At 40.6% G+C, this 25,112-nt stretch overlaps 1 protein-coding gene across 4 annotated transcripts in view; it reads right to left on the reverse strand.

Annotated features, from left to right (window-relative positions):
- ABCC8 (ATP binding cassette subfamily C member 8) overlaps positions 1 to 25,112 on the reverse strand; it is a 133,663-nt gene that overhangs the window by 69,818 nt on the left and 38,733 nt on the right. For 3 of the 4 annotated variants that reach the window (XM_075928079.1, XM_075928080.1, XM_075928078.1), the window contains exons 7-10: positions 19,426 to 19,590; positions 16,293 to 16,448; positions 9,044 to 9,178; positions 8,017 to 8,179 (exon numbers count right to left, since the gene is read on the reverse strand). In XM_075928079.1, coding sequence (XP_075784194.1) covers positions 8,017 to 8,179; positions 9,044 to 9,178; positions 16,293 to 16,448; positions 19,426 to 19,590 — 619 coding nt within the window. The remainder of the gene's footprint in view (positions 1 to 8,016; positions 8,180 to 9,043; positions 9,179 to 16,292; positions 16,449 to 19,425; positions 19,591 to 25,112) is intronic. The other variant, XM_075928081.1, reaches the window with a different exon arrangement.

A 25,112-nucleotide genomic window follows, 5' to 3' on the forward strand; every position in this document is an offset into this window, starting at 1 on the left:
AACCTACCACAGTAGCATTTAACTTCATAAAGAGGAACTATACAAAAAATAAGTTAGTTAAATGAAAATTCAAAGGAACATTTGCAGAGGAACTGCCTGCAAACTGAATGAAGACAATTTAAAAGCATCATAATAGATATTTTTAAATTCAAAATATAAATACCCCCTACAAAAAGTTAGAGGACCAAAAAATGCCACCATAGCTACCCTACAGAGTAAAAGAGGTGGTTAGAGGGAAAAAGGCATCCTTTCAAAACGGGAAGTCAAATCTTAGAAAGGAGAATAAACTCTGGCAAGTCAAATGTAAAAGTATAATAAGGCAAACAAAAAATTTGAAGAGCAAATATCAGAAGCAGGAAGCTTGCCAAACAGTTAGTGGGGCCACCGCATGATCATGGTGCTAAAGGAGCACTCAAGGACTCTTTACATCAGTCTTTGTTTCACAGGATCTGAGATATGGAAACCATATCCTTTTTAGGTGACAAATCTGAAGAACTATTCCAGACTGTATGCATCTGACGAAGTGGGTCTTTGCCCATGAAAGCTGATGCTCCTACACTTCAGTTATAGTCTATAAGGTGCCACAGGATTCCCTGCCGCTGTTCCAGACTGAATTGTCCATAGAGGAGGCGTTGCAACAAACACTAAGAAGTCACCAGGACCAGACCATATTCATCCAAGAGTTCTAAAGAAATTCAAATATGAAATTGCATAGCTACTCACTGTGGTATGTAGCATATTGCTTACATCAATTTCTGTACCTGATGACTAAAGAGTAGCTTACATAACGCCAATTAAAAAAAACCCTCCAGAGGTGATTCTGGCAATTACAGCCCAATAAGCATAAATTTCAGCACCAGCCACTGGTTGAAACTACAGTAAAGAACAAAACCATCAGACACATAGATAAACATGGTATGTTGGGAAAGAATCAAAAAGGCTTTTGTTAAGGGAAATCACACCTCGCCAATTTATCGTAATTGTTTGAGCGTACCAACAAACACATGGACAAGAGTCATCCAGTTGATACAGAGTACTTGGACTTTTAGAAAACCTATGACAAGATCCCCTCTTATAGGCTCACAGGCAAATTATGCAGTCATGAGATAAGAGGGCCCCTTTAATGGATCAGTACCTGGTTAAAAGATAGGAAACAAAGTGTAAGACTGAGAGGTCAGTTTTTTAAAATGGAGAGAAGTAAATAGTGAGGTCTCCTAAGGATCTGTACATGGACCTGTGACATTCAACATATTCATAAACAATATGGAAAAGAGGACAAAATTTACAGATGACACAAAATTATTCAAGAGAGTTAATTAAAGTCTTAAGCTCACTACAAAGAGCTACAAAGGTGTCACATTAAACTGGGTGGTTAGCTGACAAAATACCAGATGAAATTCAGTTGTACTAAATGATGAGGTCTAAATTAGCTGTTACCACTCAAAGAGATTTTGGTGTCAACCATGGAGAGTTTTCTTAAAACTTTCACTCATTGTTCAGTAGCAGTCAAAAAAAAGGTAACCATGTTACAAACTACTAGGAAAGGGATCAATAATAAAACAGAAAATATCATAATGTCACTATAAAAATCCATGATGGTCATCCCATCTTAAAAAAAGATGCCTTAGAATTGGAAAAGGTACAGAAAAATGAGTTGGGGGTGTGGAAACATTCAGAAGACTGGGACTGTATAGCTTACAAGGGAGATGACTTAGTGGGGATATGATTTTGGTTTATCAAGTCATGAATTAGGGAAGTGCTAGTTAACCCTTCACATGCTACTTGAATTGTCACCTGACGAAGCAGGCACTTTTATATCAAACAGTAGATTTCAAACAAACAAAAGAAGTACTTCAAACAACACACCAGCAAGCTGTGCAACTCATTATTATGGGCTGTTGAAGGCAAAAGTATAAATGGGCTCAAAAACAACTAGATAAGTTCACGGAAGACAAATCCACCAATGGCTATTAGCCAAGATGGTCATGGAATCAAACCCATGTTCCAGGTGTCTTTAAACCTCCAATTGCCAGAAGCCCAGACTGGATGACAGGGCATTAATCACTTGAAAATTGTCCTGTTCTGTTCTTTCTCTCTAAAGCATCTGGCACAGACTACTGCCAGAGACAGGATACTGGGCTAGAAGGACCACTGGTCTGAGTCAGAATCTATATTTAAACATTTTTTCAGTTATGAATTTAAATTTTCATAGTTCAATATTATGGGTTCTAAATATTTTTCAATATTTATTTAAATTTTCACAGATACAGGAAATTAAAGGAGGTCATACAGTAATTATTTAATGACAGCAGAAATGTAGATAAAAGTTTAAAGGTTTATAACAGTTAAAACCTAAACTGTCAACATCGCCTGTCATAATATATAAAGCAAATATCCTAAAATCAAACTCTAAGAAGTTCTCAAGTATTTTCTTTCTTTGTCTGTCTGTAAATTTCAATTATTTTATTTCTTCAGTTCACGTGGGCACAGTGACGTCAATGTTTACTGATATTTACCAATAAAAATCCTCTTCTTCCAAGCCTAAACATATTATAAAAGATACCTCATTGCATCTATCCTAGGAAAATACCAGTAGTTTTGTAACACTAAAGAAAGAGGTTAACCTCAATTTTTATTTATATCCATGTATGACTTTTCCTCTCACCGGGCCCAGTCAACATTCAGACAGTAAAAATGTTCCCAAGTTATTTTATCTTCTCCTGTGGAATGTCCTCATTTGACCCTCAAATAGTTTTGGCTGACTCCTTGACTGTCCTTTTTTGGACATAACCTCTGAGAAGGATTAGATGTGCTCTTAGACATTGATAGATTATCCTTTCTGTTTTCATACATTAAAAAAGATCTTTACTGAATTCTGAAATGTACTCCATTTTTGCATGTTTTATATGTTTAAAATGTATGTGCCATATTAATGTTGCTCTAATTCTTAGTGTGTTTGAATGAATGAACACTGTATATATTTATATTTCTAGGCAAAAGCTAGAATTAAATTGTAAATATTGACCAATAATTAGGGACTTTAAAAAAAGGAAAATTATATTTCTCCTTAAACAAGCCTGGAAAATTCAAAGTTTACATTTAAAATAAAAGATAAAATGAAGGAAATTTCTCTTTTTTCTGAATCATTCTTTTTTTTTTTTTTTTTTTTTTTATCATTGCCAAGCTGTTCCCACTGGTTGGATTCTGACAGGAGGCAATTAATCAAATAGAGGGCAAGAGCCTATTTCCAAGAAGGTGCCTGCTGCATTCACTGTAGTTCCCTGCAAATTCAAAAATGTCTGTCTATCCTTCCTCTTGCCCAATGACAAAAAAATACCTTCAACATCACCTCCCTCACCCTTTCCTCTTTACTTTTAAAAATAAAATCTTACACGTGCAATGACAGCTTCATATATAAAGAGAGAGTGAAGATGAACCATGATGCAATATCACCACATTTTCAGGTGGTGAAATATGGTGATATCAGGTATACAAATACCAATGTTTTATATACTAGAGATGGGTACTTCAGAAATTTTGATAGGCAGACTGATATGGTAAAGTTATCCATTCTGATCTGGTGTGTGCAAAACTCAGCAAAATTAATTTCCAATTAATTTGTACTGCCAGGACAATATCCAAGGCTATGTCTAGATTGCGGTGCTGTTTTGGGATACTGGAAGTATCCCAAAATAGCCATTCCACATCTTTTGAGCACGCCTGCTATTTTGAAATAGATTTTGAAATAACAGGTGCGCTATTCCAGCGTCCCCGTAACCCTCATTCCAGGAGGGTTAAGGGATATTTCGGAATAGCGCTTTATTTTGAAATTACCCCGAAAGGAACTATGCAATTTGCGTAGCACAAATTGCGTACCTTATTTCAAGGTAAGGGTGCAGCGTAGACGCATCCTGAGAGTCTCCATCAGGTTTATTGCCACCTAGTTAATGCCAGAATAGTTCTATTTTTCTATGCTGTTTTGAGTCACTTTTCAGAGGGGTAGCCGTGTTAGTCTGAATCTGCAAAAGCGATGAGGAGTCCTGTGGCACCTTATAGACTAACTGAAGTGTAGGAGCATAAGCTTTCGTGGGCAAAGACCCACTTCGTCAGATGCATGTCCGTCACATGCATCTGACGAAGTGGGTCTTTGCCCACGAAAGCTTATGCTCCTACACTTCAGTTAGTCTATAAGGTGCCACAGGACTCCTCATCGCTTTTGAGTCACTTTTGTAATTCTTAATAAGGTATAACTGATTTAATCATTTTTGGACCTAATTTTTATTATCACACATTTGTATTTTTACACTATTACTTCAAAACAATGAGGTTTTGTGTGGCAAGTTTTCACTTATGGATGTGAATAGTAAATAAAGAGTAGTTGTAAATGATGTATGGAATCCAGACAGTAGATCCAATGTTTGTTATGCCTAGCATTCTATTGATACCTATTTTGAGAAAAATATGCGTTCTGTAATTTTACAATCCCCATATGTGCCACCCTCCATCGACACAGTTAATCCACCTCCATGAGAGACTGTAACTGTGTTAAAGGAAGCTCTCTCATCAATACAGCACTGTCAAAGTGGCCATAACGGCATCACTCTGGGATGCAGACTTTTCACACCCCTGAGCAACGTAGGTTACTTATGTAAGCTGTAGTGTAAATCTGGCCTAAATGAAAGTAGCAAAGGCACAGATACTCCTGACATGAGGTCATAGGAACCTTTTACATCCTCTTCACTTGTAGGCTTGGCTAAGCTCAATTCAAAGGGAGAGTAAATGCTTTACAGAAGGCTAAGAGATGAAGTAAGACTGATGAGGAAATGAACTGGAATGCTGAAAACTGCTTAGGGTCCCTCAGCTTCACCTGTCTACAGCAGTGGTCTCCAACCTTTTAACACCCAAGATCACTTTCTAAATCTCAGAACAAGCAAAGATCTACCACCCCATCCTTCCCCCAAGACTCCACCCCTTCCTTGAAGCCCCGCCTTCTCTATTGTCCTCCTCTCCATCACTTGCTATCTCCAGTCCTTATACACTCTACACTGCCACTTTTTCCCCCAATTTTTATGTAGGAAGAGGTTTTTCCAACATTTGGCCTGTGAAGACTGGACTAAATGTTAGAAAACCCCCTTCTTTTGGAATCCCCCTTATTCCTCGTAGAACGAGGAATATAGGGGTTACCAAAAGACGATGTTTGCTCTTCCACTAAAAAAAAGCAGAAGAACAAATGCATCCCTGGATGCGGAGGAGTTTTTTTAGGATCTCTCTAGAATCCTGGAAAAACTCCTGCAGTCTAGCCGTACCCTCACTGGGTTGAGACAAGATGTGTGGGCTCTGGGGTGGGAATGAGGGATTTGGGTATGGGAAGGGGTGAGAGGTACAAGCTCTGGGAGGAAATCTGGATGCAGGAGGAGGTGGAGAATGGGATGCTGGCTCCGGGAGGGGGCTCCAGGCCAGGCAGTGTTGGGGTCAGATGGAGTGTTGGGGTACTAAGTCACAGGCTTGTGGATGTGAGGGTGCAGAATTTTGGGTTGGTGTATGTGAGGGGCTCAGGGCAGGGGGTTCCAGTGTATGATAGGCTCAGATCTAGCATCTGGGAGGGGCGTGCAGGAGTGTTGTAATGCTGCGGCCAGATGGGGGCTTGGCCCCAATTGGGGGTTTGTTGACCAGGCTTCATTTTTAAATGAAATACTATATCAAACACACAAAGTTTTTGCATTGTCTTTATTTATGAGAAGGTCAGGGAACCTGTTTTAAGTCAGGGAGTCAGTGACCCACAGAAAAGTCAGTTGGGGCCACACAAGGGAGATGCAAAAACAAACAAACAAAAACACACCTCCTCCCAAAACCCCCCAGGCCTCACTAATGTGGCCCCAACTGTGCTGGAGGGAGCAGGAGACATGGTACTTGGGAAGGGTGCTAGTGGGTGCTGGGGGAGGGGACAGAATGCTGGGGTGGGGGCAGGTTTCTGCAGAGGGCACAGGGGAAAGATGACAGGGTGCCGGGGGAGGGGTGAAGGGGACAGGGTTCTGCAGCAGGGGACAGGGTGCCAGTGGGGGCAGGGAGTCCCCTGCACCAGCATCCTCCCAGGACTCCTCTCCCCCCACCCCCCGCAGAGGAATGCGCGCCTCCTCCGGGGCCAACTCCCCCTCCCATGGAGCAGGGAAGCCCCTGCGTGTGCCTCCTCTGGGGTCGAAGACCCCAAGCTGCCTCCTCCAGGGTCAACTCTCCTTCCCGCAGAGGAGGGAAGCCTCAGCACGTGCCTCCTCTGGGCACCCCCCCACAAGTTCCGACATGCCACAGACCCGAGGGAGGGGAGCAGCCAGCGCACTTCCAGAGCCCCCCGAAGTGGCGCGTAGCTGCAGGACTTCTGTCCACCCCGCAGGAAGACGGCACTACCTCCATTTACACTTGAGGTGGGTAGTGGGACTTCTCGGGGGTGAGGGCAAATGGGGGGCCCCCAAACGCCTCACAATCGACTGGTCAAGATCGACCAGTTGGTGCCCACGGGTCTACAGAATGCTAGAATCCTGCTGAGAATCATTACAGTTTCATAATGAAACCATCTAGGTAAGGAGCCAGTTTAAGTGCTTTCCCCTGTGATATCTTTCTCTTCTGAAGCTTCACCGTCGAGGTGTATATTGCTTGATACAAGGTACTGGGATACAACACACTGCACAATCACATTGAAAATAGAAACACAAGTCAAAAAGGGCCTTTTGCAGTGCTTTTCTACTGTTATGAGCTGTCAATTGTTCATAGGAAAAATACGAAACACAAGTCACAGCCACAAATAAAGCAGCAACTGGGCAGTTACTCCTAGTCTGAAGCTAGAGGCATTTTTTACAACCGTAAATGATGTACATCAAGACACTGCGCTATAACGAATAAAATCAAGTATCTCTGCTTTGCCTTTGAAACTTCCCAACTCTAGTATGGTGTTGTTGTTTTTTTACTGTCCTACAGGCAGCAATACAGACTTCTTCTTTTCTCAAAGAAGTACTGGAAGTGCTGCAGAAGCAGGCTTCTTCACCAGTGCATTACAGTGCAGCATCAGGCCTTAAATCAGTCCTGCTTGCTTACAAATGGTTTTGTTGTTTGAAGTTCAGATAAACCTGGATTAGGGGGGCCGAACAAGGAATTGTGGTGACTTTTCCAATCTGCAGACCCACATGCAAAGGCTAGTTTAATGTGCACACACCACAAAAGCATCACGTCAGTCACTCTCCATTCTGGTGAGGCCCAAGACTGGAAAACCAGAAAGTGAATCTCAGGCCCGCCAACAAGAGGAGAGGGTATAGAAAAGGGCGGCAAAGAAGGCAACTGCCCCAGGACCCAGCAATTCAAAAAGGCCTGGGACTCCTGGCTGCCACCGCCGCTATTGTAACAGTGGCAGTGACCAGAATTTCAGGCCCTTTAAATTGCTACCAAAGCACCCACAATGGGTGTCTTGGAGGGCTGCCAGGGGGGTGGGGGAGAGGTGTGCCACACTGCAATGTGCTCCTGGTGGTGCTGATGGATCCCTGCCACTTCTACCCAAGGCTCTGCCCCTTCCTGGAATGCAGAGATGTCCCCCCCCCCCACTTGCTCAGAGGTTTGGCAAATCTGTCAACCCCCACCAATGATGCTAGTCAGGGTTGGGGAGTATTGACAGTCAGACGAGGGAGGGTACTCAGCACTCAATTCCCCCAGGCTGCTATTTGTCCTTCACTCTGACCTCCAAATCCACATTCTGTAAAAGAGAAAGTTCAACGGATAACTGGAATGGACACATTTTCAAGATATTTCATTTATTGAACCCACTAAAGACTTAATTATTCAGGGCCCACTTGCATACACCTCATACAAGCAAAACACTATTGAATTAAAGGGAAGATCTGCCTGCATAATAAGGAGTAAGGGATCAGGCCCTAATGCTGCAAGATCTACACCATCTGAGAAACAGTAAACTCCTTAGGAGGTAACAATATAGCTGTGCATGAGCTCACCAGTGTGATAAAGGAAGCAACTTACTAGATATGGAGGTATAGAGGGCAAAGGCCTTGAGGCTGGTCATTTCCTTTTGCCGGGTTTCCTCCACACTACTATGAAAGATGTGCTCCCAGGCATAGAGTTTAAGGAGTTTAATGCCCCGAAGCATCTCATTTGTTTTCTTCAGTCTCTCATTGGAATATTCCTGCAATGATTACAGGCAAATTAATTTAAGGAGAATTATTAGATCACCTGACTCTTTAGAACGAGAATCCATGTCACTATGTAAACCACTTGCAGTTCCTCACAGGTTGTAGACACTCATCAGTCAATAAGATCTTCACTAGCTTTGTCTATTCACTTTTCCCTTTCTAGGAGTGTGATTTTCAAAAATGTCCGGGTGACATAGGAGCACAAAGTCCCACTTTTAGTCCCACTTAGAGGTTGGCATGACTTCTAGAATATTGGTATGCTAAGAATGTTCACTGTGTAAATAAAGTAAAACTCAATAATTGTTGACACTCTGAAATAAATATTTTTACATGGTAATTTAAAAGTCACACAGACTATGATATATTAAAGTGAACACATGTTGTTTCTTATTTCTTTTTTTCCCCCTCTAAATCCTTGTCTATAAACCTGATCTTCCAGAAAGATCAATGCTTTGAAGGTCGGTCTTCAAGAGTTTGATTTAGCAGGTCTAGTAAGGACCCACTAAATCAAATGCTGAGGGTGTCCACTGTTTACCTTGGTACTCCTTGGAGTCATGAGGAGTTAGGGAAGTTGACCTCCCACAGTGGAACTATCCCAGAAATTCAGTTTATGGGGCCAGGAATGAAGGCTTTTGGGTGCAGGAAGGTGCTCAAGTCCGAGAAACTAAACCTAAGACAAATGGCGTCCTTGCTGCTTGTCTTTTCGTTACTTTCTCAGCCTTTCTTTGACATACTATAATGTTACCAATCTCAGAGAGGCAATATTTGGCCAATATCATAGGCTTGGCTTTGCAATCCAAAATGGAGATGAATGAATAAATATCAGAGGTTGATTCACTGTGTTTGAAGATACTTACTAATGTGCTTCTTTGGGCCTGGGAAAGTTTTGTCGCCACAAAGTACTGGACAGGTGCAAGCACTATGATCACTACTGCTCCAATTAAGGCACTGATTCCAAGCAGGTAGTAGAGCAGAAGAACACCTGCAATAATCTGATGAAGAGATAGAAAGACAAGGAATTACCTCATTGTATATGCACAGCAAAGAATAAGCAGGCAGTAAAGGCTATAAATGCTCCTGGAATGTGTGCTAAAAGGACATTGATTATGGCAAAGCCTACCTCAGGGTTTTATGTACAATTCCAAAAGTTCTACTTCACAGACTGCATTATTAACTCAACACACGAAGTATTTAAAATCTAAATCGCAGCTATGCACTCTCCAAGGAAAGCATGTGCTGTGAACAAAAATTGGAGGCATAGAGGTGAAGTACAATCCTCTCCCCCAACCCCAAACCAAACCAAACCAAACCAAACCAAATGATGGTCAAATTACTTTGCTCAGAATCTCATTCATTTACTACTAGCAGAAAAAGCACAGCTTGGTGTGGGAAAAATATGGACTTCCAGTGTGACTCTCTCTCTCTCTCTCTCTCAAAAAAGGGGGGGGGGCGGAGGAGGAAGGGTCTCCTTCAACTGATGGGTTGTGTGTTTTTAATCCCAGATTGCAATACGTGTAGAAAATCTTGCTGTACAGTTCTGTACTGCATGGACTCCCTGGTACAGAAAGAGAGAGCGACAAAGCACCAGAAATTTAATGTAATAATAATTATAGCTTACCAGCTTTTCATTTAATATTTCTCACCATGCTGTTGAAAGTAACTATAACCTTTTCCCTCCTTGGTGACTGGATGCCATGATGTGTACTTTATTGTACCCGCACATATTTTTGTCACAATTTTTGGCAGATTTAAGGTCCCCACTGTTTAAAATAAGGAAACATCTACAGCTCTATGTCTGGTCTCAATCTTTCAGGTCATGACACATGGAAAAAGCCTAGTTTCGTTCATTGGGACTTACACATATGTAAGAGTGGCAGTGTCCCAAAATGGAGATCAGCGTCAAAGGATGTTAAAAATACTGTTGATATTTTATTCATTTTGAATGTAAAGTAAAGAGCAGGATATTTTTCTGTGAAGCAATGGCATTGCTAAAGACAAATGCCACACAGTACATTATAATGCACAAATAAATAAGGAACAAAATCATTGGAGAATTCATACCACTGAGAATCTTCACCTCAAATAAACACTGCAGTAAATTTGTGTGATGTTTCATGATCTCTTTGTGTCAAACACACAGTTCCTTAAGAAACAGAAAAAGGACAAAATGCTCATTGCTGGTCTATGTTGCAGAGATATAAAACTGCAGCATAGAGTGGAGAGGGAATATTTTGCCCTTCGATCTTCTAAACATCACTATAAACGTAACCCATCAGGCAAGGCATTTCCAGTAATGAGGTACTAACATTCAAATGTGTGCGCAATTCAGGCTACTGATATGCTGCACATCACAGATTATGTAAACTAAACTCTAACTTTTCACATAAAAGCAGGGCATATGACATAAGATTAGAAAGTCAATTTCATGTAACATTTCCCATTAGTTAGTTAAAAATATAGTTTGGTAATTTCCCTAATATTTTGTTTAATGAGCTGTATGGGCTCACTCCTATAATGTTTACATGGATAACCTCCACTGATGTCAGAATTACATTGACATTAGGAGAGTAGGATCCAGACTAAGTCCATAACTTCCAAATCATTATTAATTCTAATTAAACATGCGTGTGAAAAGGAAAACAAATTCTTTACTTTGCCCACTACAATTTGCATTTATTCAATGGGTTACTGCAAAGCTTCCTTTGACCCTCTGAAGCCATTTTTACCCTGAATAATCCTTTGGTTCACCTCAGCAGATTATTTAAAAGGTATTAAAGTGGACAATAAGTACTTTTAAAAATTTGCAATGTTTACTTAGGAAAATTCAGTGTAATGAAAAGAATAAGGGAGGAATAGTACATCCTGGATGGGAATCCCCTAGGAACAAAAGTTAAATATTAATTGAAATACACTCTACATACTGTTTGAAGCCATAAGGATTTGATTTTACAAGTCTTCCATGGGCCTGATCCATAGCACACTGAAGTCAGTAGGATTCTTTTCACTGACTTTAGTAGGGTTTGTTTCAACACAGAAATGCCACTGAAGACCTCAATGTCAATTTCTTGCATGGAGCTGTTTGTAGGAGGAGGCCCTAAACCACTAAGGGGCAGAACCGCCCATCTAACAAAGTGGCTTTGAAGGCTGTGAGCATGGCACAGAACCTTCTGCGAGGAGGAGCCTGTCAGCACAACTCCAACTAAGGCCAGAAATCCTGTAAGTTCATGAAGCTAGTGCAAAGGCAAAGGGAGTTGAAGCAGACAGCTCTAACATTTGTGGACTTCCAAAGTTCATGCAGTTTTCACGGGAATCTACTGATTCTGGGAATGGAACCTTCTGCTACTTAAACAAAATGGGTTCTTTTATAAAACCCATTCATTTTATTACAATGAATTCTAACCCTTATGATATCAGACACCACATAACCATTAATAGAGAAACAGTAACTATGCACCTCTGTAGCTGCATTAGTCCCAAGGTATTAGAGAAATAAGGGGTGGGAGGTGAAACAACATCAGTTAAGCCAACAAAAGATATTCTCTCATCCACTTTGTCTCTCTCTAAAAGATAACAAGTCATTGACCTCAGCCAGTTCAAAGGATAGCTGATCATTAGCAAGTAGTTATATCACAATTTCCTGATAACTGTGTTTTGTTTTGTTTTAAATACTGTAATGAAACTTTACAGAACTTTCCTTTAAGCAAAACCTCAAAGCTTTTATTTGCCCAGGACTGGGATATTTATGACAATTTACAATGACCAAGAAACTCATTACTATGACTGATTCTCTTACAGATGAAAAAAATCTAGAATCTTGAATATTTTATGAGGATGGAACATAATTAGAACCAGCAGGTAACTGCCATTTGTGTGGTTTTAAAAGTAAAGTATGTTTGATTTAAAATATGACTAGAACACAAGAACAGCAATACTGGGTCAGACCAAAGGTTCATTTAGCCCAGAATCCTGTCTTCTGACATTGGCGAATGCCACATGCCCAAGACAGAATGAATAGACCAAGTAATCATCAAGTGATCTATCCCCTGTCGCTCATTACCAGCTTCTGACAAACAGAGGCTAGGGACACCATTCTTCCCATCCTGGCTAATAGTCATTGAGTAACCTAATATCCCCCAAGAATTTATGTAGTTCTTTTTTGAATACTGTTAAGGTCCTGGTCTTCCAGAGGTTCCACAGGTTGACTGTGCATTATGTGAATAAATACTTCCTTTTGTTTGTTTTAAACCTTCTGCCTATTAATTTCATTTGGTGACCCCTAGTTCTTCTGTTATGAGAGCAAGTAAATAACTTTTCCTTATTTACATTCTCCACACCAGTCATGATTTTATAAACCTCTACCCTATGCCCCCTTAGTCTTCTCTTTTCTAAACTGAAAAGTCCCAGTCTTATTAATCTCTCCTTTTTTGGCATCCACTCTGTACCCCTAATAATTTTTGTTGCCCTTTTCTGAACTTTTTCCAATTCCAAGGTACCTTTTTTTGATAGGAGGTGGCCACATCTGCGTGCAGTATTTATGTGGGTATACTATGGATTTATATGGGGCAATAAGATATTCTCTTTCTTATTCTCTATCCCTTTTTTAAAATGTTTCTTAACATTTTTTTTTTTTGACTACTGATGATCCTTCCCATGATTCATGGGGTTTAATGATGGGGGATTTTCCACAGACAAGGAAAGATACCAATAGCAGAAAGGTAAAAGTTCTTACAGGAACTAATACTGCATCATTCAAAGCCCATTGAAGTCAATGAGAATCTTTCTATTGACTTTAGTAGGCTTGAAATAGGCAGCTACTGAAAGCAGTAGCAAAACTCCCATTCATTTCAGTTGGACCTAGGATAAGGCTCATAATCAGTACACTTTTAGAAAAATATATAAAGGCATAAATCTTCTGAGCCAGGAGAAGTGATAACATTCATAAAAATGACTAAAATGTTGATTAAATGTCTCTATAGTAAAATTAATTTGTATTAAATAATTTTTGTTTGTTCAATTTTTTATTAGAAGACTTTTTTGAGCATCCATGAAAGTGCTTATGCTGTATTGTTAGGGAAAGCAACGGATGTGAGGCAAAGGCATTGCAGAGAGGAGGCGACAAACATGATGCAGAATTCATTGATTTTGATAGCCTGGTGTACCCAGTGTGCTACAAAAACAGCACAGGAATTACCCTGATTTGTTGCAGAACATTGTGGGATAACAGAGCATTTGAATGTAGATATACTTTTTCTAGGTTAATAGGAAAGTCCCCACTGACCAATATTGGACACAATAGTTTCAAAAGCTAACCGGTTGTATACTACACAAATCACAACAAAATGAGCCTCTCAGTTACATTGTGGACCTGTGACATTGACTTGGAACTGTAAAATGAAATTTATGCCCAAATTACAGCCCCCTAGCACTGCCAGACTACTATAAAAAGAACCATGGTGAACTGAGAATCAGTCCTTGTATGTTTTTATTAAAGACACAGAACATTCTATTGGTCTCAAAGTTGCTTCTAGGGATGTGACCAAGTAGATGATTAACTGAGAAGCCTAGACTTACCGGTTAATCTTCTCGACTAATCGCAATCCCGCTGCTGCCTCTGTATTGGGAGGGGGGCGAAGGGGGGAGAGTGGGGAAGACAGCAGGAGCCGGTGCTGGGGAAGCCGGCTTAAAAGCAGCTTACCGCTCCGCCCCCCATGTTGCTGCCTCTATCAGAAGCAGCAGTGCAAGGGGGGAGGGGGGGCAGGAGATGCTGCCATGAAGCAGCTCCTGCCTGCAGGGGGCCCAGGCTCGCTACAGATGGGCTGCTTCATGGCAGCCTCCCCCAACCCCTTCCCTCCAGCAGCTTCTGTCTGTGGGGAACTCATACTCCCCGTGGACAGGGGCTCTGCTGCCACCCTGCACTGCTGCCTCAGTTTCAGAGGCAGCAGCGCAGAGTGGCAAGCAGCCGGACCATGAGTGGAGCTGGTTTTTAAATAAGCATCTCTTACAGACTGGCTCCCACCTGGCACCCCGTACTGCTGTCTCTGATACATAGGCAGCAGTGCGGGGCTTCAGGGGGCTGTCCGAGAATGGGGCTGGATTGCACTGTATGCCAGTCCCACTGCTGGGGACTATAGAATAGCTGACTAACCACTAAGATTTCATGTGGTTAGTGGACTATTCTCTTACCTGCTATCTAACATCCCTAGTGCCTTCATCAGGGCCTTTTTATCTGTATACAATTCACTGTGTGTGTTTGCTGCAGAATAACTCTACAGCAAATAGACATAATGCCCAGACATCCAGATTTTTTTTAAACAATAAACAACAAGCCTGTCACCATCTTTTCAGTACACTGACTTTCAGTTGTAATTGTCCTCACAAATGTTGCTGGAAACAATATCCATGCATGCACATGGGCACACAGATCAGGGATGTGAAAGGTTAACTGGTGGGGACTGGAGCAGCTCTCCACTGGCCAGTTAACCAATTAAGTGGGATTTTACATACCTAAGACATATGCTCTCTCTCTCTCTCTCTCTGTCTCTCTCTCGCCTTCCCTCTGATTTCCACTCCCACCAAAAATGACCATGTTCTTAGTTATTTCTATAATAACAAGGGACTTCAGTGTTCCAGCACCAACATAAGTTCAAAGCTTTGTTTTGGTGAAAATATCATACTTACACAACTTAGACCTTTTCTACCCTAGAAAGTTGTACTGTTTTAACGATGCTAGTATAGTCAAAGAAAAACATACTACTTAGTATGGATGCAGTTATATCAGTAACTTTGCTATAGTTATTTCCATTTAGGAAGGGGATTAAGGAATAGCAATAGAAAGTACCCTTTATACTTGTTAGAAGTACATTCACACCAGAATTAATACTGAAATAAATGTATCTGTAAAATAACCAATCCATCAATTATACTGCCTAATGGACAGTTACTTTCAAATTGAAACCAGAAATTAGAGAAAGAAGAGCCCAGCGAAGCTGCAGCCATTTACACCAGATGTAGACCTGCCCCTAGCAGATAGCTGCTACTTTGTAATTTGTTTACACCTTGTACTTTAGTCTTATTTCTGCATCCCCAGCCTCTCTTTTGTGGGTATGAGCATGAGTTGTGATGGGGATTTGCTGCCAGTTGGTTACACTTTGACTGGAAAGACACAATAAAAAGGTGCCTGTATAAAACAACAGCCACAGTCACTTGAAATTATTATTACCACATGCCCACATAATACATTGTGTATATACACTGTAGCTTTTGGCTAGGCTAGACACTGTAACAAATTAGGCCAAATGGGCAGCCAAAACAATGTAAAAACAATGTAAAAACAACTTCCAGATTTTCATTTGGTCTATCTGGAATTAAACAACAGAGGAAAGAATTGTTTATTAAAAAAAAGGGGGGGAGGTAATGATCCCAAAGGATATTTCTAAGAATAAGAATAGTGTATTATCCTCAGGACAAGATATCAAATCATATTTTCATATACAAATTTAATGGTCTGCCCTAATTCCTGTTAAACGTATCCACTATGAAAGAGCAGAACAAAATACAGTGCCGTTTGACATGACATTGGCACTCCCTGATTGACAGCGATTCTGGACTAAAATAGCAGAGGAGTCAGGCTGGAATGAGGTGTTCTGGGAGGGATTTGGTGGGAAGTATATGCAGGGCCCATCTGTTCAACACACCTGATGGCCAGTGCTGTTTCCTAGTTCATGAGAATTAATATTCAAACCTAATGTTTAATATGTACTTGAAAACAGCTTATGAAAGGTTAACAAGCACATCCATGTAATATAAATTAGACAAGGGGTAGCACCTAATGGTATTTGTTGCACAAACCTGTCAGTTTGGCAGCACTTCAGGGGTTATTTCTCAATAGAATTCTACAATACTGTCCAAATACACGCTATTTTAAACACCACCTACATAGTTTTAAGGAAATGTATGACCTCATAGGTAAGTGACAACCTTCTTTTATTCTTACTTTTGTTAAACACATTCCTATCTTCTTGTTTTCTCTGCTTTAATCAAATTCATGAGAGAATGATCACTGTTGGTTAGGTACATAAATAACATACAGATATTCAATGTTCTTACCTGCACGGGCATAGCCCAAAGGTTAGGGCAGAGAAAGAAGAACCACATCAGCTGGTTTGTATCTATGGCAACCAGGTTACAAATCTGGCCTGCAGTCATTTCCCCCATAGACATGTTGGAGGTTGACAGTTGCATAATCTTGTTGTATATTTTCGTCTAGAAATTAGAACATTAAATTTCATGTTCAGAGAAAACTCTCGATGCTTGGACTACGTTACACTACCGTTAACATTGATGGGCGTCTGTGTTTTGGAGCTGCTACCACATGAAGGGCCGATCTTAAAATAAAATCAGATTTGTTATTTGGAAGACAAATGCAGCAAAGGTGGGCAAAAAGCCTTAGCAAACATCCACAAAACAAACTCTCAAATTACAAATAAAAGAATACTTCAGTTCTACATACTTATTTCTGCATACTTTTAACAAAAACTACTGCGAACTTCAATGGGAGTTGTGTGTGCATACATGCAAGGGATGGATGAATAAATCCTTCATAAGGGACTTAAAATCTTCAAACCACCTGTTTTCCATTCCTGTGGTAACACTCATGGAAACCTCTGTGTGATCAGAGTCATAACATTTTGCTGAATACTCCCTACTAAGAAGGCAAGTGCCACCTGTAGGAATTGAAGTCTCACAGATCCTGAGGACCTAATGGCAAGGATCACAGCGACTGCATGAAACTGAAAAGAACGCTGATGCTGTCTACAGCACGTATGCTGCTCTTTCTTCAGTGTTTCGGTTCTAGCTTGACCCAGAACTGTTTTGATGTGCTGAACTTCACAATGTGAGGTCTGCAAATTTAGCTCTAGATTCACAATTCAGAAACCCAAAACTTCACAAATTGCGAAGAATCTGATGAAAAGTACTTCTCAAATACTGCATATTAATTATTCTCTGAATCATGGCGCCTAATTCTCTCCTCACTTCACAATAGTTTTTAATTAAAAGGAGAATCACCACTTCACAAATAGCATAGTAGATCAGATTCTCCCTTTAATTAAAAGCTATTGTGAAATGAGGGAAGAATCAGGCTCCATGATTCAGAGAATAAATAATATGCAATATTTGAGAAGCTCTTTTCTCTAGTTGGTTTGCAATTTAGGTACCGAAGCTTCACAGCTTTGCTTCATGGCTGTTCATGAGACTTTCATTTGATAAAAGGCACCCAGACCCCACTGATTCAGTTGCCAGTCTTCAGTCAGAAGGGATTACGTCATTTAAGAGCAGGTGCACATTCGTATGAGGGAGGAAAGGAGATGAAAAGTTGTCAGGAAACGGAGAAACTGTAGGACAAAGAGAACTTCTCCAACAACCTCATATGGCTGGAAGATGACAAGGCAATTGCTACCCTTCATTCTCCTACCACCAGGATGTTTGCTAAAAGCTCTTCATTGGAATGATGACAGAATTTCATAGTGCACCAGACCTTTGTGTAACATATAGCACAGGGAACAAGAATCTTAACTTGGGACAACTATCTGGAAAGGGTGTTTGGCAGGTGAATTCATTTCCAGCAACTTTTTATGGAATTTTGTATCACTTTCTCATAACTATATTTTAAGTATCTTTCAGAGTTATCTGGAGCATTGGGAGCAGCTCAAAAAAGAGGACAAAGGAAGAAAACAAGGTAAGAAGCAGAAGAACAGGTTGATAAAAACATTTGTGATTTCCTCTCACATTTTTCATCGAAAGTTGTTTTCACAGAAATTTTCTTATCAGCTGTAACCAGGACAATAGTGATGGAATGAATCCAGAGATCTGGCATCTAAGAGGAATTTGGAATTGGACGAGCAGGAGTGGATTCAATAATTAGGCAGCTAATGAGCGTATCCATTTATTACAAGGACTCCTGTTGGTTCTTAGTGTATTTGAATGGATAGGATATTTATTAGGATGACTCCTCCCATCTCTTACGGGCAGCTTCCGAAAGAAGATATGTAAATTTGCATATCTTCTTCCATTTTTTCCCCCCCAGAAGAGGATTTTTCGATATTTGGCCCGTTTACATGGGGCCAAATATCAGAAAAAAACCCCTCTTTCAAAAGCCCCCCTGTAAACATCCTTTTAGGAGGAATAAGAGGGCTTTTGAAAGAGGTTTCCCCCCCTCCCCAATATTTGGCCCCATGTAGAAGACGGGCCAAATATCAGAAAAGCCTCTTCCAGGAAAAAAAAATGGAAGAAGATATGCAAATTCGACTAGAATTTGTATATCTTCTTTTGGAAGCCGTGCGTAGTCTAGACGTGCCCTTAGGGTATGTTTTGAACAGTGTATCTGGCAACATTACCTTATAACATCACACTTCATTATTCCATTTACTGCTAGAGTTTTCCTAACTGTGGAACAATGTGTAGCAAATAAAGTCATTCTGATGCAGTGTTTACTGTTATATAATATGTATGGGCCTAGTTCTGCCATCATCATTCATGTTGATTAGTAATGTATTTTGAAGCTGTCCTACTGATTTTAATGGCACTATTTTTTGCAATAAAACACAACAAAATGAGATGGTGGTAGAAGAATCTGTCCTTAAGTTCCATACACATTTAAGGGATACTTTAAATAATTCATTGTTTATATAATCAGTTTTTAGAAGCGCTCTGGTAAGCTTTAAAATCTATATCCCTCTAAGGCACATTCAACCTTACTATCTAGAAATGATCAGTTTACATGTTACTTATCATTTAAAATCAATATGTTCAACTATGGAATTCTTGAAAGAGCATAACGTTATTATGGCTTGTGTATACTATTCTCAGTCAACATGCTGAATTCATGTGAGGATTTTTTTAATTCACCACCAAATCATAGGTCTATTCCAGAACATAGCATAGGTCTGACTACTCTCAGTGAGTATTTTTAGAGTAAATCTGTAATGTTTTAAAAATTTGTCTGCGGACAAAAATTCAGGTAAAAATTTGATGGGCCCTTTACATTCTGTTGTTGTATCTTTTACAGGTTCTGTTTGGCACCAACTTCGGAATTTACTTCCCCAATTAATAAAAAAACAAACAAACAAACAAACAAAAAAAACCCTTTGAATTTCTTGACCTTTGAGGCACATTGCAAAGCCCATCCGTATATTAAGACTTTTCCCCATGCAGACATGTTACTTATTAGCATTCTGGGTACCTGAATTGCTCCTCTCAAGTTAATTCCCGTTTCGATGGCGACATAGTATGATGCCTGGAGAATTGTCCTTTGCAAAAGAAGGGCAAAAAACAGGAGGACTGCCAAAACATAAGCATTGGCTAGGAATTCTTGAGAGGAAATAAAGAAGACACCAAGAATTTTAATCTGTAATGAAAAGAAAGTTAGAAAACAGATTTAATTGGATTTTTTTCAATCATGCTTAGTTTTGTACAACTCATGTCTGAATAGTTCAATTTATGTGTTGGGAAGTTGTTTCAAAGCTGACCCAATACTGTCAGTCTCATGACTCAGGAAGACAGTGGTGTTTTGCATCAGACTGTGATGTCTAGCTTTGCAATCACAAGAATTAGCTATTTTTATTTAACCTAAAAATTATATCCAGCAGAATTTGTTGGAATATCAGAAATCCATAGATACCCCTAAACTTCAGAGGAATCCATTGAAACTAACAGAGAGAACAGAGTTAAGAAACCAGCACCTAAGCAGCCAGAGAAGCTAGCAAACAGGGAAGCTTTGTAAGGGGTTTAGAGAGGGAATGCACAAAGAATATACACCTAACAAATATGCTGTGATCTGAGGCCAATAATCCCTCACCAACCCAACAGACAAACAAGCACCCTCCCCCCCCCCCCCAAATAAAAATGCTCCAAGAGAAAAATAATTCAGGCAGATGTCTAGAAGCAGAGTGAGGCCTATCCAGTTTATTGCACCAAAAAAACATGTTCGATTGCTTGCCTTGTGGACAGGTGGTATATGCATATAATGAAAGCAGATCATGGTCCTCAAATAGCTATACAGGTTCTTGAAGCCAAAGTGGCTGAAATGGAGGACACAGAGATGTACATAGCTGAGTCACAGTTGTGTGTCTTTCAGAGACACAACAGAACGGTCTCACCCTCAGTCTGACAGCCAATGTACTGTCAAATTGGATGAAAGTCTTGGGAAAGGAGAACATCAAACTGGCATAGAGGGAATCAATCCTGTAGCTGGGACCTTCCTTCCAGATGATGTCATGGTTTCCTCTTTCTGCTTGGGAGGGAACCCGCATTATTAACAAGAGCTAGTTAACAATAAGGGGAGTTTTAAAATTATTAGAAATATAGATAGTTGGGTTTGTGATAACTGGGTAAACCATGTGATAAATTTACTGCCAAAACTAAAGGTTGCATATCTCACATGATATAGGAAAAGGTAGGATCCTGGAGGGCAAATTTAGGCTGCTAGATAACAAATTAAAGGCCAGTAGCTCTCTGGTAACATTCAAATGCTGCAGGTTCCACATAAAGGGGAAAGAAGGTAGGCAGAACTTCAGGATCTTAATGCATGGCTGAGGCAATGGTGTAGAGAGAAAGGTTTTAGGTTTATTAACAACTGGGGACCGGATCTCACTAAACTGGGTGACAAAATGGCAGCTGACATGCAATATTAAAAATGCAAAATTATGCATATTGCAAAAATAATCCCAACACCACAGACACAATAATGGGATCTAAATTAGCTTTTACCACTCAGGAAAAATCTTGGAGTCATCTTGGATAGTTCCCTGAAAACATCCACAGCAATGAAAAAAAGCTAATAGATTAGAAATGGATAGATACTAGAACAGAAAATATTATACCACCACTATATAAATCCATAATATGGCTACACCTTGAATATTGCAATTCTGATCACGTCAAAGAAGATATCTAGAATTGGAAATGTTGCCCTTCCCTGCACAGAAAATAAACAGCTTCCATATGATGAAAGAATAAAAAAAAAAGACAAGAGGGTCTGTTCAGTTTAGACAAAAGATGACTGAATGGGGATATGATAGAAGGCTCTACAATCATTAATGGAGTGGAGAATGTGAATAAGGTAGCCTCTATAACCATGGTCACCAACGAGTAGATCACGATCTACCAGTAGATCTCAGGGGCTCTAAGAGTAGCTCTTGAGCCCTCTCTGAACTGCACGCCTGCACAGTACATTTACATTAGATTTCCTCATTTGAGGAGCAGCTACTCACCGAGCAACAACACAGGTGAGTAGCTGCGAGGAATGGTGGGAGCTGGGAGGTCGGGAGGGCTGAAACACCCCAGCAAGCTGACTGTGGCTTTCAGCTGAAAGTGGCTGCCCCGTGCTCCAGCTGATCGGCAGCTTCTCCTCTGCGCCTGCCCACATGGAGCTTGGTGCACCCTGGCTGAGCACCATGGCCAGCTGGCCGGGCAGCCACTTCTCTTCCCTCCAGCCTGGCTGCCCTGCGCTCAGCCCAGGGAGGCTGCGTCTAGCTCCAGCAAGCTTCCCAGGCTGAGCGCAGGATCACAGAGGCCCATCTGATGGACTGTATACGACTAGCAATCTCAGACTACAACCCAGACTTCAAGACACTGGCAGATACTGTTCAGTCACAGGTGTCACACTGAGACTTCGTTATTGGAAGAAAAAATATATAATGATCAATACTTGATTTTAGATTTACAAAATAGCAGAGAACAAAATGTATAATTGTAAATGCTTCATTTGACATTTAAATAGCATGAATTAAAAACAAACTGTTTAACAGAGTGTATAAGGGCTGGGGATAGCAAGTGATGGACAGGAGAATAGAGAGGGCGGGGCTTCAAGAAAGGGGTGGGGCAGTAGATCTTCGCCTGTTCTGAGACTTAAAAAGTGATCTTGGGTGTAAAAAGGTTGGAGACCACTGCTCTATAACTAGCCACTATCAGAGACAGGATACTGGGTTAGATGGACGATTGTTCTGACCCAGTTGTAGCCAGACAGCCCCCCCCATCTCAAACAATCTTGCTTGCCCTCTGAGATGTCTGTATACAGGGCAGAGTAGGAACAATAATAAAATCAGCATAGCCATTAAGCTTTGATCTGCTTTGATGCGAGACCAGGATATGCGAGTTTCTCTGACTCTGAGAAACGATTAAGGAAATAAACTGAGCTCGAGGCTGCAAGAAGTGCCCGGCTGGCACCCATGTTGATTCGAACACACACAGTCCCTGGGAGAGGAAATTCCCAATGAGAAAAAGAATGTCTAGTACTTCCAATTTAATCCTCTCAACTCTCTCTTATAAGAGTAAATTAAGTTCACAACTCCCTTGTAAGAGCTGGTCTCACAAAAGACAGACCAGCACCATTTGGCATTACAGATAAGAAAGAGAAAATACGTGACCCAACGGGTATTTAAGGTGGTACAGCAGCACACTCTCTTTTGATTGTCAATCTGCCCTCTACCTGCTGGTCGGGTTAGGTGTTTGACCTCCCGAGGTTCCACGGGGATGCCCACCTCGTATTTTCGTCTTTCCGAGGAATTGAGGGACCGATCCTGGCCTGACACGTTGGGATCGAGTGACGCAGAAGGGGGTAAAAATTGTACCTGTATGTGTCTTTTGTTATAGTGCATGCATAGAATAGAGCTCTTTAAAGATTAAGCTGTCATTTGGTACCATTATTTTCTATTTCCTATCTTTATCTTCTTTGTAACCATCTCTCTCTCTCTCTCTCTCTCTCTCTCTCTCTTTCTCTCTCTCTCTCTCTCATATATATTTGTCAGCGGTTAAGAAATAGAACAATAGCCATTGCAACCATATGATTTATAAGCTTCCTCAATAAACCTGTAAATGTTTAAGTTTTAACCTGACTCCTTCAGTTGCTGTAACAGAACCAGGCACAATTTAAAAAGAACTTCAGCCGGTCATTTAGGGACAGTATAGGAAGAGCTTGGGTGTTTGGATTTGTGTCACACCCAGGTGGCAAAATCCGTTGGGGCACTTCTCAGCCTCCCCGAGGCTGCCCGCTGCGAAGGAATCACAGATTCTAGCAGCTAAAATCTGAAGTGTAATAAGCTCTTCCTGTACACTTATTGGGGTGCCCATCAACCTCTTCCAGGTTGCCCACTGCAAGGGACCCCGGTCTCAGCAGTTGAAGTCTCGGGTGTATAGTATACACACACACACACACCACTCACTGCCCTGACCGTCGGCTGACACCAGTATATGGCTCTTATATTCTTACTTTTTAAACAGGCAATGTTTCAGCAAGGTACTGAAACATGAGTAATTTAACTGACTTAAGTGGGCCTATTCAAAAGCTTAAAATTAGGCACATGCTCAGTTATCTTGCAGACTAAGGGCCAATATCCAGAAATTGTGTGCGAGAGAGTTTCTAGTGCTGAGGATAATCAGTAGCAAATCTTCTGTTTCATGCAATGGCAGGGCAAACTTCCTAACACAGTCCCCTGCCAGCAATCTTCAACTTTCACTCCACAGAGCTCCTTACCATGGTAAGAAGATAGTTCAGCCTCTAGCCACATACCATTCTTGGCATCTCTGCTGCAACTGTCAATGAAGTGACTAATCTGTACCAAATGTCCATTGCCTTTTTGTACTGTGGACACCTGTGCACTGGGAATTGGACTGAGGCCAAATAATTCATTAAACATTGGCCAAGCTCAACAGCTATCAGATGGCAAGGACTTTCACTTAGCACTGACCTAGGCTGGATTTGAATGAGTGAAGAACTCTTAGCCATCCTGTCTCCTAGTGACATCACATATCTTACAGAGGGTATTCATGGACTACAGAGTATTGAGATTCATACTGAGGCTGAGCTCAATTTTCCACAAGTAACAAAAAGCTCTGCCCTCCATTTCCTTACTTGTCACATGAATAGTTCCACTGAAGTCACAGAGTACTTATGGAATATAGTAGTGGACTATTCACAAGAGCCTGGAATATTTACTGAGAAGTCCCAAGCTCCTGAAAAAAATCCCATACAACCACAAACCATTTTCCACAATCAAGACGAAACAGAGATATTTTTTCCACAATAAAAACGAATGTCAGAAGAACAATTTCTGTTGCTCCAGCAAAAGAAATATTAGGCCATTTATCATCATTCAAGAGACACAAGTATTAAAATCAACAGACTTCTAATCTAGCAGAAATGCATTATTTCGATTGATTGCTATAGAGTCAAATCTCTATGACAAAAATACAGACCACTTTGGACAAGGTTTACCTTAGCTCATAATGGGGTTCAACCAATATTAGAGCCACTTCATTCAATTATTCATATGTTATTATAGATTGCATGTATCGGCCATAAAATCTTTGACTTCAGTGAGAAAGCCAAGCCAATTGATAGCCCTGTTAGATTGGAAATGGCTGTTTCCATAGAATGGAGAGCTGTATCAATGAACAGTGAGCTAACAGAATTCATGACAGGTTAACTACTTTGCTGATAAACTGTATTAAGCATTTTTAGAAACAATTTGCAGGTCCCAATTCATCAAGGTACTTTAGCACAGACCCAAATTTAAACATTGAATTACTCCTATTGAAATCACAGGAACCACTCACATGCCTAGTTAGTCACGTGTTTTAGTACCTTAATGTGTGTGCTTAATCTTCCCAGTTCATTTGATACTTGATAGTATCACTTTGAATAGTGGGGAAAGGATGATGCCAAAGTTAAGGGCAATAAAAGAATAATGGCATCAGTTCTTCACTTCAATTGTCAAAATGCTTTAGTAGCTAAGCTAGAGAACAGATAAGGAAATTGCATGAAATGGTTCTAATTTTGCTTTTTAATCCATATCAAGAATAAATCCCACTGAAAGTGTGTTCAACCAGATGGCATCTCCAAGGTCATATCACTAGGACACAGAAAATGTT

The sequence above is a fragment of the Pelodiscus sinensis genome, chromosome 4 (genome assembly GCF_049634645.1).
Source record: "Pelodiscus sinensis isolate JC-2024 chromosome 4, ASM4963464v1, whole genome shotgun sequence".
NCBI lineage: Eukaryota > Metazoa > Chordata > Testudines > Trionychidae > Pelodiscus > Pelodiscus sinensis.